At 45.5% G+C, this 13,006-nt stretch overlaps 1 protein-coding gene across 5 annotated transcripts; it reads left to right on the forward strand.

Moving 5' to 3' along the window:
- Positions 1-31: 31 nt before the first annotated feature.
- Positions 32-12,877, forward strand: LOC114797904 (structural maintenance of chromosomes protein 1A-like). Of its 5 annotated transcripts, none has more exons than XM_028993169.1 (26): positions 32-241; positions 2,281-2,466; positions 2,571-2,683; positions 2,986-3,189; positions 3,288-3,526; positions 3,610-3,868; positions 3,949-4,089; positions 4,166-4,248; positions 4,668-4,767; positions 4,865-4,972; positions 5,357-5,542; positions 5,607-5,786; positions 6,239-6,385; positions 6,470-6,607; positions 7,988-8,104; positions 8,187-8,293; positions 8,365-8,506; positions 8,811-8,956; positions 9,036-9,189; positions 9,274-9,384; positions 10,434-10,590; positions 10,893-11,047; positions 11,158-11,309; positions 11,692-11,761; positions 11,900-12,010; positions 12,196-12,877. In XM_028993169.1, the coding sequence occupies exons 1-26, from the start codon at positions 133-135 to the stop codon at positions 12,274-12,276; spliced, it is 3,696 nt and encodes a 1,231-aa protein (XP_028849002.1). In that variant the 5' UTR covers positions 32-132; the 3' UTR covers positions 12,277-12,877. The 5 variants fall into 5 exon arrangements, with proteins under 5 accessions (XP_028849002.1, XP_028849005.1, XP_028849001.1 ...); XM_028993168.1 differs by lacking the exon at positions 32-241 and adding an exon at positions 1,714-2,172; XM_028993170.1 differs by lacking the exon at positions 32-241 and having other exon boundaries at positions 2,346-2,476.
- The last annotated feature ends 129 nt before the right edge of the window (positions 12,878-13,006 follow it).

The following is a 13,006-nucleotide window of genomic DNA, read 5'->3' on the forward strand; positions in this document are numbered from 1 at the left end:
GTATTTTGGGGGGACATGTGGGGGTGCGTGATGCATTCATGCGGAGGGCTGGAAAAATGACGATCGCTGCGGCATCGCTGTAATTATATTTTTATTAAGCAGAACTGCAGCGATATAAAGAACCCGTGCGTCATGGGCTACTTAAAACTAATCGAAATTGAGAATTTTAAATCGTATAAAGGCCGACAAATCATCGGCCCCTTTCACAAATTCACAGCGATTATTGGACCGAATGGATCGGGTAAGTAGAGGAGAAAAGCTGTGGAGAAGAATATCGATAACAGCCTTATAAACCTTTATCGCGTCCGTCGTTTTGCATGAGCATTCTGAAACAGGTGCCACACCCCCTTTCATCCTCGAAGAGAGAATTAAATGACAGATAATCATGCATTCATTACCCCGTGGTTTTTCAGACGTTCGTAATTAATGTACATATGTATTGCAATTCCATTTAAATCCAGTTTTTTTTTTTTTTTCAGAAAATCGCTCTTTTTCCTCCATCCTAAGCAGGACATACTGATGCAGCTGTGATAATAATATTTTTAATAACATATTTATTGGACATTTCAGCATAAAACGGAGAGCCCTGTCCTGGAAAAAATATTTTGTCGGCACAATATTCACAGAATACACAATATGAAAAGAAATTGGTGTAGATGTCCTAACAGAATCTGAAGAATGAGTCGTTTGGACATGACACTCAGCAAACATCCTTTCCATTTGCAGTTTTTCTGCTCATTATGCCCCCAATTTTATTGCCCAACTCTTTTCTTTCCAGACATGAGTATATAAAAGGTAAAAAATGTTATACCAGAATACCATTTTTTTACTATGTGATGATAATGACATGGGTTCGTTTGATTAATAGATATACAAAAACCTGAATAAATGTTGCCTGTAATAACATGTAATAATATTTAATTCTCTTTAATACAAATCATCCATCCATGCAGAAAAATATTCTGCCTATGCTGTTACTGTGGAAAGCAATAATCACTCTAATCACATGCTTATTAAAACGCACGTGACCTGCACTGCAACAACAAATATCATTATTCAAGATTCAAGAGAGTACTGACAGGTACACTGTGCATTGAAATTCTGTTTCACACAACCCCCATAGTGCAATCGTAAAATAAAGAGAAATATGTATATACACACTAAACCAACCTATACTAACTAAAACTTAAATACTGTACATTACTATAAAAGAAAAGTAAAACTCTTCTGTATACTGAACAAGGACAAACAGGACAACATGCTTGTAAGTGGATACGTTGGGTATTTCAAACAAGACACACAAGACAAACGTGCAAAATGAGCAGAAATGTGCAAAAAATAACAGAGATGAGCAAAATGAGCAGAGTGTTAGAAGGTGCTTAATGTGTATTGTTGTTGAGGTTAACAGTGTTCTGGTGAGAGCTCTGACTGCTCGGGGGAAGAAGCTCTTGCAGAGTCTGGCAGTTACAGTTCTGATGCTGCGGAGCCGTCTGCCAGACGGTAGGAGGGAGAACAGGGCGTGTGAGGGCTGGTGAGAGTCCTTCACAATGTTGAAATGTTTCTTATAGAGCTGGGAGATGGGTGGAAGTGGACCCGCGATGATGCGCTCTGCTGTCTTCACTTTCTGCTAGAGCAGAGCAGCAGAGAACACTCTCAATGGTCCCTCGGTAGAACGATGTGAGGATGGGAGGAGGGAGGGTGGCCTTCTTCGACTTCCTGAGGAAGTGGGATTTCTTGGTGGTGCAGGTGGTGTTGGGGCTCCAGGAGAGGTCGTCTGTCATGTGCACACCCAGGAACGTCACGCTGCTGACCATCTCAACAGCAGCTCTGTCAACGTGCAGTGTGGGTAGGGACAGTTGGTTTCTTCCTGAAGTTGACAACCATTTTGGTTGTTGCTCTGGCACCAGTCCACCACCTTGACCTCCCCTCTGTAGGCAGACTCATCGTTGTTGGTGACGAGCCCCACTGCTGTTGTGTCCTCCGCGAGCTTGATGACGTGGTACGAACTCTACTGTGCAGCACAGTCGTGTGTCAGCAGAGTGAACAGCAGTGGGCTGAGCACCGTGTGCTGTGCTGCAGGGTCTCACAATCACTTCACTTTCACTTTTCACCTTCACCTATCTCTGCCTCAAACCGTGCAAAGAAGTCGTTCAGCCCATCTGGCAGGGAGGGGTAATTATACATAATTAAATGTATAATTACTGATTGTAATTACCTATGGATAAGGGCATCTTAATATAATATACCGTATGTATTTATAACTCACTGGGCCGGCTGCAGGCAAGTCCAACCTGATGGACGCCATCAGCTTTGTGCTCGCGGAGAAGACCAGCAACCTGCGGGTTAAAACGCTGAAAGATCTGATCCACGGGGCTCCTGTTGGAAAGCCAGCTGCCAGCCGGGCCTCGGTCAGCATGGTGTATGAGGACGACGGAGATGTGCGCACCTTCACCCGGGTCATTATAGGTACGCCAAGGTGTGCGCGAGACACTGTGTAAAACACCACACCCCTCTTTACTGATAATATATGCACGAAATGCATAATTTGATAACTTGTACCTGTATGCTAGGCTCTTCTTCAGAGTACCGCATTAACACCAAAGTAGTGGGGCTCAGCGAGTACAGTGAGGAACTGGAGAAACTGGGCATCCTTATCAAGGCCAGAAACTTCCTGGTCTTCCAGGTAGAGATATATGTACAAGAATCCATCCATATGCTACAGAAAGTAATGGGATTTTTTCCCCCCGCTCAGTATGCAGGATACGCTCAATGCAAGTTTCACGTTTAAAGGTTTAATGTACCTCATGTACTAGATGAAGTCCATTTATTTTCAGACAAAATAACATAAACGTGTCATTTCTGTCATCAACACAATAGATTTGGTCCCTGTAGAGGAATCTGATTTCATTCTGTATTGCTGTAGAAATCTGGTTGGAAATGTATTATACATATGAATTGAAATTCTTGCATCATTCTCTGTCCCAGGGAGCCGTGGAGTCCATTGCCATGAAGAACCCGAAGGAGCGTACAGCTCTCTTTGAGGAGATCTCCCGATCCGGCGAGCTGGCACAGGAGTATGACCGCAGGAAAAAAGAGATGGTGAAGGCCGAGGAGGACACGCAGTTTAATTACCACCGCAAGAAGAACATCGCTGCAGAACGCAAAGAGGCCAAGCAGGAGAAGGAGGAGGTACGGTGAAGCCATGGAAATGGTTACTTCATTTTTTGAACTTGACATTTGTTCCTGAAATCCATCCATCTGTCATTAATTCTTTTTTTTTATCTCAGGCGGAGCGATATCAGAGGCTGAAGGACGAGGTGGCCAGGGCTCAAATCCAACTGCAGCTCTTCAAGCTCTACCACAACGAGGAAGAGATTGAGAAGCTCAACCGGGAGCTTACCCACCGCAACCGAGAGATTGACAAGGACAGGAAGAAGATGGACCACATTGAGGAGGAGCTGAAGGAGAAAAAGAAGGAGTTGGGGAGGATGATGAGGGACCAGCAAACAGTGGAGAAGGAGATCAAGTGAGCAGCAGAGATGTTCACTTGAAGTAAAGATCTGGTGAATGTGGAACTTATATTCACACCACCTTCTTTCACACCTCCAGGGAGAAGGACGCAGAACTGAATCAGAAGAGGCCGCAGTACATCAAGGCCAAAGAGAACACGGCCCACAAGATCAAGAAGCTGGAAGCTGCTCGCAAGTCTCTGCAGAATGCCCAGAAGATGTACAAGAAGCGCAAGGCCGACATGGAGGAGCTGGACCAGGAGCAGGGGGCGGTGGAGATGGCCAGGCAGGAGTTTGAGGAGCGCATGGAGGAGGAGGCACAGAGTCAGGGCCAGGACCTCACGTTGGAGGAGAACCAGGTGAGTTGAAAGGTCACGCAGGCTGTGAATGTCTGTCAGTCGTCAGTGTGGATGAAACGAGAACCTGTCACCGTCCGAAGGTAAAGCAGTACCACAGGCTGAAGGAGGAGGCCAGCAAGCGAGCGGCCACCCTCGCTCAAGAGTTGGAGAAGTTCAACCGAGACCAGAAAGCTGACCAGGATCATCTGGACCTGGAGGAGAGGAAGAAAGTGGAGACAGAGGTAGAGATGGAGACCTCACTATCCTTCAGGCGCCCTAATGGCGATCGGATGGTTCATTTTTAGCATTTGCTTTTAGGCCAAGATCAAGCAGAAGATCCGAGAGATTGAGGAGAACCAGAAGAGGATTGAAAAGCTGGAGGACTACATTGCTACCAGCAGGTAGAAAATCTGTGGATTCTGTCCACAAAATCTGTCAGAGCACCACTTCTTCAAGCAGTATTACATAAATATACAAATGCATATAATAAAAATGCATAAATAAAATAAATAAATGAAATTTTTTTGCAGCTGAGTAACCCACAGCCCAGAAGCGGTCATAAACAAGGCCTAAAAAAAAAAGATTCAGAGTGCTGCACGACAAAAATAACACGCCAACGCTCAATAAATCTTAATGTATTCATAATTACAATCTATACAAATCGATCGATACAAAAACGATCTCTTTTTGCGTAGTGACATATTGATAAAGCCTCACATAAAAACATTGCTTGGTGCGTTATTCTAAAATTTTATGACATTTTTTTACATGAAAGATAAGGTAAAGGTCAATCTGAGATGTAATCTGAGGTCTGTTCCAGACAGTCTCTGGATGAACAGAAGCGCTTGGAGGAGGAGCTGACAGAAGAGGTTGAACTGGCCAAGAGGCGGATAGACGAGATCAATATGGAGCTCAACCAGGTGAAAACACGACACGGAAATCCCATTTCAATCCCGGCCGTGGATGTCCGGGGGGGGTGTATTTGGCACAAACGTTCCTCCCGCCTGCTTTTCTCAGGTGATGGAGCAGCTGGGAGATGCCAGGATCGACAGGCAGGAGAACAGCAGGCAGCAGCGGAAAGCCGAGATCATGGAGAGCATCAAGAGGTTGTACCCTGGATCCGTGGTAGGAACTGAATCTGGAGGCCATTTGTTTGCAAAATGATTTTTTATTTTTCTTGGTGTGTAATTATTTCTAACAAAGAAGATTAACTTTCATTAAAGTAAGTTTAAAAAGGGGAGGAGTCTGTGGGCGTGATTGACAGCTCTCACATCCCCTACTTCCTCATTCTAGATCAGGGGTTCTCAACCTTTGGCAAGCTGGCCCCCCAAAGCTGGTTCATTGCAGTTGGGGTGCCAGTTTTTCAGTTTTTTCTTCCTCCCATCCTGTAGCCTACTCAAACCCCCCCGCAAGAGTGTCCCCTCAAGTTGAGAACCACTGTTCTAGACTATTTAAATCGGTTCCCACACAAACATGAAGTTATTTCTTTTCCTGACGTCTCCTCCCCAGTACGGTCGGTTGATTGACCTGTGCCAGCCGACCCAGAAGAAATATCAGATTGCCGTGACCAAGGTCCTCGGGAAGAATATGGACGCCATCATCGTGGACTCGGAGAAGACGGGCCGAGACTGCATCCAGTACATCAAAGAACAGCGAGGAGAACCCGAGACCTTCCTGCCCCTGGATTACCTTGAGGTACGGGGCACCCCACCCTCCGGTCGGCGTGGGTCTGTCCCACTGATCTTCATGTTCCTTGTAGGTGAAGCCCACCGACGAGAAGCTGAGGGAGCTGCGTGGCGCCAAGCTGGTGATCGACGTCATCCGCTACGAGCCGCCGCACATCAAGAAGGCGCTGCAGTACGCCTGCGGCAACGCTCTGGTGTGTGAGAACGTGGAGGACGCGCGCAGGATCGCTTTTGGGGGGCCGTACAGGCACAAGGTATATCAGACACAAGCCTAATCCTTCAGGGTGGTAGTAGCCTAGTGGGTGACACACTCGCCTATGAACCAGAAGAGCCAGGTTCAAATCCCACTTACTACCATTGTGTCCCTGAGCAGGACACTTAAACCTGAGTGTCTCCAGGGGGGGACTGTCCCTGTAACTACTGGTTGTAAGTTGCTCTGGATAAATGGCGTCTGATAAATGCCGTAAATGTAAATGTACATTTCCTTTACTTTTTTAATCCTTTTTTGAGAATAGAGGGCTGATTTAGATGATTTGAAAATGTTAGGCCTATAAAAAATGTCATAAAAACTGACTTCATCTGCTGTTCTGTTTTGCTATACTGTCTTGTTTATTTTAATTTATTTCACTGTATAATAAAATGGAATTGAACATAAATGATAATAATTCCTCGTCTTTTCATCATCTTGCTTGGCTCCCGCTGGAAGACGGTTGCGCTGGATGGCACCCTCTTCCAGAAGTCAGGTGTCATCTCTGGTGGGGCGAGTGACCTGAAGGCCAAGGCGCGGCGCTGGGACGAGAAAGCGGTCGATAAACTCAAAGACAAGAAGGAGAAACTCACAGAGGAGCTGAAGGTTACATCAGTCAGGCATAAGATCTGAAGTGACCTGGTTCCATCATCACTCTCTCTCTCTCTCTCTCTCTCTCTCTCCGTACAGGAGCAAATGAAGGCTAAGAGGAAGGAGGCGGAGCTCAGGCAGGTGCAGTCCCAGGCACACGGCCTGCAGATGAGACTGAAGTACTCGCAGAGCGACCTGGAACAGACCAAGACTCGCCATCTGTCCCTCAACATGCAGGTACAGCAGAGTCACTCATTCAGCGTCCAGAACTGAAAATGCACCTGGTCGTGTCAAAGCATAAACTTTACTGAAAAGTCCTGGATTAACTTCTCTGTGTCTTTGGATTTACATTTACAGCGTTTACACCCTTATCCAGAGCGACTTACAATCAGTAGTGACAGGGACAGTCCCCCCCCGGAGACACTCAGGGTTAAGTGTCTTTCTCAGGGACACGATGGTAGTAAGCGGGATTTGTGATCTTCTGGTTTGTAGGCTGGCGTGTTACACACTAGACTACTTTATAAATCCTGGAAATACGTGGTAAATAGGTGAAGATGAGGCTTTGGATAATCAGTAAATGTTCCAGATGATTATTGAAAGGAGCAGTGGTGGTCTAGCGGATAAGGAAGCGGTCCTGCAATCGGAAGGTTGCAGGTTCAAATCCCGAACCGCCAAGTTGCCACTGAGGTCCCCTTGATGAAGGTACCGTCCACACACACTGCTCCCCGGCTGCCTGTCATGGCCACTCACGTCTCACTAAGGTGATGGGTTAAATGCAGGGGACACATTTCATTATGCTGGAAAAAAAGACCATGTGGTGTGGGAGAAGAGAATAGAGTGTGTAGAAAAACTCTTTCTCCTTCCACACAAAGCACTGTATTCAACCACTCCAATTTGATGTTACCTGGCAGAAAGAGGCATGGCACAATAGAGGTTAAAAATGAACAGTTTCTAATTTATTAACACCGGTAAATAATTATTGTAGTTACATGTGAATATTGAATGTAAAAAGGTTCCAAGGTTACAGAGAAAATAAAAATGATTAGAAAGAGTAAAGAGGGAGAAGAGAAAAAGAGGGGGAGAGAAAGACTCAGAAGCCTTCCGGCTTCCGATGGAAAACCCCCTGAGCAAGAAAGCTCAGAGCCCCTTTCCACATGTGAGCAGACCTTTATACCCCTGGCCTACAGGAAGTTGTCACTGGCCTACAGGAAGTTGTCACTGACCAATCAGAACCTTTCTGATGTCACGCCCCCGGTGCCTCCCATTTGGGGAAGACAAAGAGGGTGGGCGGTCCTGATGGCTCTAACACTTCACACGTTGCCGTCAGACAAAAGGCATGTAAAACAGAGGTGCCGAATTTTCACGCGCAACCATCGACACAGGAATGTCACACCTCCCCCTACAGACATCTGTTATGCAAGACAAAAGCATGGTCCCGTGATGTCCATCCTTACAGTGCCTCCATGTGCTGTGCTTGCATCTTATCACAATGGCAATAACAAAAAAATCAGGAAGCTCCGCTAGATGGCGCTGTCTAATTGTGAACGTGCGAACAACTTGTCAGGTGATCGAAGATATTTGTCTTCATGTGTCTTCCCCGATTCTCTCGCAATGCAGGAGAAGTCGAAGCTGGAAAGTGAGTTGGCAAATTTTGGCCCCCGCATCAACGACATCAAGAGAATCATCCAGTCGCGGGAGAGAGACATCACCCAGCTGCGGGACCGCATGAACCTGGTAGGAGCTCCGGCCACCTGCGAATAGTGGAACGTGAACCCTCCGCAACAGCCCGTTGTCACGTCCCTCCCGTCTCCGCTAGGTGGAGGATGAAGTCTTTGTAGAGTTCTGTAAGGAGATCTGCGTCAGGAACATCCGTGAGTTCGAGGAGGAGAAAGTGAAACGGCAAAACGAGATCGCCAAAAAGCGGTGAGGAGCCACCCCTCGGCGGTCTCCGGCCCCGTACTGCCTGTTCTAAAAAGGCTCTTGTGGTTCTCCAGTTTGGAGTTTGAGACCCAGAAGACGCGCCTGGCTATCCAGCTTGACTATGAGAAGAACCAGCTGAAGGAAGATCAGGAGAAGGTGATGATGTGGGAACAGACGGTGAAGAAGGATGAGAGTGAGATAGAGCGCCTGAAGAAGGTAAAGGCTTTAAACCATCATGGAATGACAACTATTAACAGTATGTTTTGTTGTTGAATTTTTTTAAATAGATGAAAATTTTATCTGTATAATAAATTATATATTGGTAATCATTGTTCTGATTATTGATGTATGAATAATTGTAAACATACAGCACAGAGGAACCAACTGATTCACTTGTCTGGAGTTTTGGAATTTCATTTGATAAAAATGTATCCCAGAAAATGACGAGATTTCAGCGTAACAGATGTAGAATTTGTGATTTATGTTCAGAAATAAAGGCGTAAAGCTTTTTGTGTCGCAGGAGGAGCACAGACACATGAAGATCATTGATGAGACCATGGCCCAGCTTCAGGACCTGAAGAACCAGCACCTCACCAAGAAGTCTGAAGTGAACGACAAAAACCGGGAGATGGAGGAGATACGCAAGAAGCTCGGAGGCGCCAACAAGTGAGATCTCCACCTCTCTGGAATGTTCAGCCAGATTGTGCCAGGGAGTAGACCTTGAAGCGTTATGTTTGCATGGCAGAGAGCTCACGCAGCTCCAGAAGGAGGTGACGGCCATCGAGACCAAGCTGGAGCAGAAGCGCAGCGACAGACACAACCTACTGCAGGCGTGCAAGATGCAGGACATCAAGCTGCCACTTCGTTCTGGCACCATGGACGACATCAGTCAGGGGGAAGTAAGCCATGCTCATGTATTCACTATATGGACTGCAAAGGTGGGAGAAGGTGTCCTGGTCTGATGGTCTACTTCGTACAAACAGGGCAGCTCTCAGGTGGAGGAGTCCGTCAGCAGCCAGAAGACGTCCAGCTCTGTGCTCGCTAAAGAAGCCCTTATAGAGATTGACTACAGCAACCTATCGGAGGACCTTAAGGTTTGTGAACTTCATGCTCACGTGACTCATATCTCTCAGCCTTTCACACAGTCCTAGTCGGGAGGGAACCTAAGATAAGAGTATGGGGATGTCTTTGACCAGGGATCTGGACTAAAATTCTGCACTGGTTGCACTGTTTTTTTTTTTGTTTGTTTTTTTTAGGTGAACCAGCAGAAAAGTTAGGTGCACCAAATTTTTTACCGTATCGCATTTTTACCTTTTTTTTTTAAAAATCCAGCTGTCCATAGCCAATATAAACTTGTTAACCAGCGGGGAGAGGGGACACTCGGCCAGTATGTTCATTACCGCATGTAATGGGTATTATGGACGCATTGTGCTTTTCCAGCGTTATTATTTTACTTATGGTCAATTATGGTGTGAGGTGTCTGGACATATCTGGACCACGGCCAGTCAGAGGCAGGCATCGCGCTTCATTGACTAGCGGTTAAGGAAGCGGCCCCGTAATCAGAAGGTTGCTGGTTCGAATCCTGATCCGCCAAGGTGCCACTGAGCAAAGCACCGTCCCCACACACTGCTCCCCGGGCGCCTGTCATGGCTGCCCACTGCTCACTCAGGCTGATGGGTTAAAAGCAGAGGATAAATTGACAAGTGACAATCACTTCACTTTCACTATTTTGATTCACACTCAAAATTTTTCCACGACACTCTAATGCCATTTTGAACATGGATTGGTGACCAGTTTGTGACCAAGATGATACAGTGTGGTTGAAGCTCAGAGGTCCAGGTGTGCCTGCATCGATGCCTGATTGATTTCACACAGCATTTTATTGGGCTTCATGTAGAAAATAGATTTTTTTGTTCCCTGTAATTATTGCTTTAAAGCAACCATCGATCAGTTCTCATTTTAACACGGTGTACAGTTATGGCACTAAGCAGTTATCTAGAGGGCCAAAAAAATAAATCAAGACACAAAAGGGCAGAGAGGTTAAAGGTCATCCGCTCCTGCCTGTTTGCTGCACTGTTGTGAGGTACAATAGAAGGTTAATAAACCGGCCGCTGTAAGGTGTGTTGAACGTCACACACCCCAGGATGCTCTGTCGGAGGAGGAGATCAAGTTGGAGATGAACACCCTGCAGCAGCGGCTGAACGAGCAGAAGAGCGTTCTGCAGAGGATCAGCGCCCCCAACATGAAAGCCATGGAGAAACTGGAGAGCGTCAGGGACAAGTTTCAGGAGACCAGCGATGGTGAGTAGCTATTTTCTACCAAGCCTCATCAAAGCCATTTAACAAATGAAGACCTGGAGACAATGGAAACGGTTTAGCAATCTTATGTCAGATAACATTTTGGTCTTCGTTCTGGAATTTCTGCATTTTAGCAGAGGACAGAGGAGGAGAAGCTCTAGAGAAGATTGAGAAGCTTCTCTAAAACACACCTGTTTCCACACAGTTGTGAATATTATGAAGCAGCTCCACGGGTTGAGGATGTGGAGGATGTTGATGCTGAGCTGTACAGCGCTCATGTCTCATGTGTGTTTTGTACCTGTCAGAGTTTGAAGCCGCACGCAAACGGGCGAAGAAAGCCAAGCAGGCGTTCGAGCAGATCAAGAAGGAACGGTTCGACCGCTTTAACGCCTGCTTTGAGTCTGTCGCCACCAACATCGATGAGATCTACAAAGCCCTCTCACGCAACAGCAGCGCTCAGGTAGAGATGAAAAGAGACACCTGCACTGATGATCACAGGGGTACGGTGACACACCCACTTCTGAGGGACCCCACCCTGCTGCGTTCTATGAACATTCATCTCCTTCTCAGGCGTTCCTGGGTCCGGAAAACCCAGAGGAGCCGTATTTGGACGGGATCAATTACAACTGCGTAGCTCCAGGGAAGAGATTCCGGCCCATGGACAACCTGTCCGGAGGAGAGAAGACGGTTGCCGCCCTGGCCCTGCTCTTCGCCATTCACAGGTCTTTCTCCATCAGGACTACAGCCGATCACAAATCAGTCTGGACACGTCTATCGTATCTTATTACATTTTATGGACTTGTACAACAGTTCACAATTAAGTTATGATTATAGAATATTTTAATAATTAAAAAGTCAAGAGGACACGACAGGACTTTATTCAACAATTAAGCAAAAGGTTAAACGCCAAACACAGATTGAAATATCTAAAATGGGTACCAATTCGTGCACCTCAGTGGCACCTTGGCGGTTCGGGGATTTGAACCGGCAACCTTCTGGTCGGGTCCGTTTCCTTACCTGCAAGGCCACCACTGCCTGTCTAAAGAAATAAATGTTGCTTTGTTATTCCCATGTGTAAAAGTTCTCATTTTGTAATTGCTGTAGCTACAAACCCGCTCCTTTCTTTGTTCTGGATGAGATTGACGCTGCACTGGATAACACCAACATAGGCAAGGTTTGTGAAAGTAATATATTTTTCAAAATTATTAAAACACTATTAATCATAACCAAAGATCTTGAGTAACTTCTTGGTTCTTTAGCAGCATAATTTGACACTGTAATTGGTGTTGTACGTGTTGTCTGTGTTCTGCAGGTGGCGAACTACATTAAGGACCAGTCCATGCAGAACTTCCAAGCTATTGTCATCTCCCTGAAGGAGGAGTTCTACACAAAGGCTGACTCGCTCATCGGCGTCTATCCAGAGGTTTGTTTAAAAAAAAAAAAGTTATTATATGCCGTTTATAGTCAATATATGCTCATATTTCATGCTTCAAATTATGGGCACAAAATCAAACCAATTGTAAAAGCCTGTAGCTTGGTGCATGTTTAGATGTAATAAATAAAAATATCTTTTATATAAGCGTGTTTCTTTTTACGTTTTCTCCACAGCAAGGAGACTGTGTTGTCAGCAAAGTCCTGACATTTGACCTCTCCCAGTACTCTGACGCCAACCCCAATCCCAATGACTAGTTCTTATGAATGTGAATCGTGTTTCCTGGTTGTTAACCGGTCAGCTAATTCACTGATAAACACCCACCATTACTGATATATGTAGTATTATGCTCTAAAATCTGTATAAATGTTCCAGATGCTCTCGCTTGTGCTCACTGATGAGTGTGCTTGATATAATGGGCTTTGTATTTTGGTGCTTTGTGCGTCTGGTGGTAATGCAGAATGATGAATCATTCCTCCACTGTGCATTATGCATATAACTGTGCCTGGCATTTATTTAGTTGCATCGATTGCGGTTGTCGAGTCCCTGTGGGTTGGAGTTGTGCAACTGTTTGTTGACCAAATGGTATTCAGCTTTAATGATTTATTGATCTGTGGTATTTCCTTCTGAATTAAAAATGCTTGCCGCATTGTGCTCTGTATGGGTATCCAACCATAGGCTGCCAGTGACCAAGAAAGAAGTTGCAAAAGCTGCTTTACTTTCTCATGAATATTTTTGGCTCAGATTGTCCTTTTTGTAGAAGCATGTGCATTGCATGGGATTTTATGTTTAAATAACTGCATTCTATATGTAAATCATATAGACACTGAATGATATAAACACATTGTTATAATGGTGCATATGGTTCATTTACTTTATTATCGCAAGTTGGCTGTAGCAAGTCACGATAATGACATTTCAAACTCGATACCAGATGATACTCGATACTGTTTTCGATACTACAGGAGGATAAAAATCAAAACAACG

The sequence above is a fragment of the Denticeps clupeoides genome, chromosome 10 (genome assembly GCF_900700375.1).
Source record: "Denticeps clupeoides chromosome 10, fDenClu1.1, whole genome shotgun sequence".
NCBI lineage: Eukaryota > Metazoa > Chordata > Actinopteri > Clupeiformes > Denticipitidae > Denticeps > Denticeps clupeoides.

Bases quoted from the DNA above. Each gene is read 5' to 3' on its own strand.
- LOC114797904 (XM_028993168.1), top strand. From the start codon at position 1,992: ATGACGTGGTACGAACTCTACTGTGCAGCACAGTCGTGTGTCAGCAGA. The intron at 4,249-4,667 runs GTAGAAAATCTG...GGTCTGTTCCAG, and splicing joins GACTACATTGCTACCAGCAG to ACAGTCTCTGGATGAACAGA. The intron at 8,294-8,364 runs GTGAGGAGCCAC...GTGGTTCTCCAG, and splicing joins AACGAGATCGCCAAAAAGCG to TTTGGAGTTTGAGACCCAGA.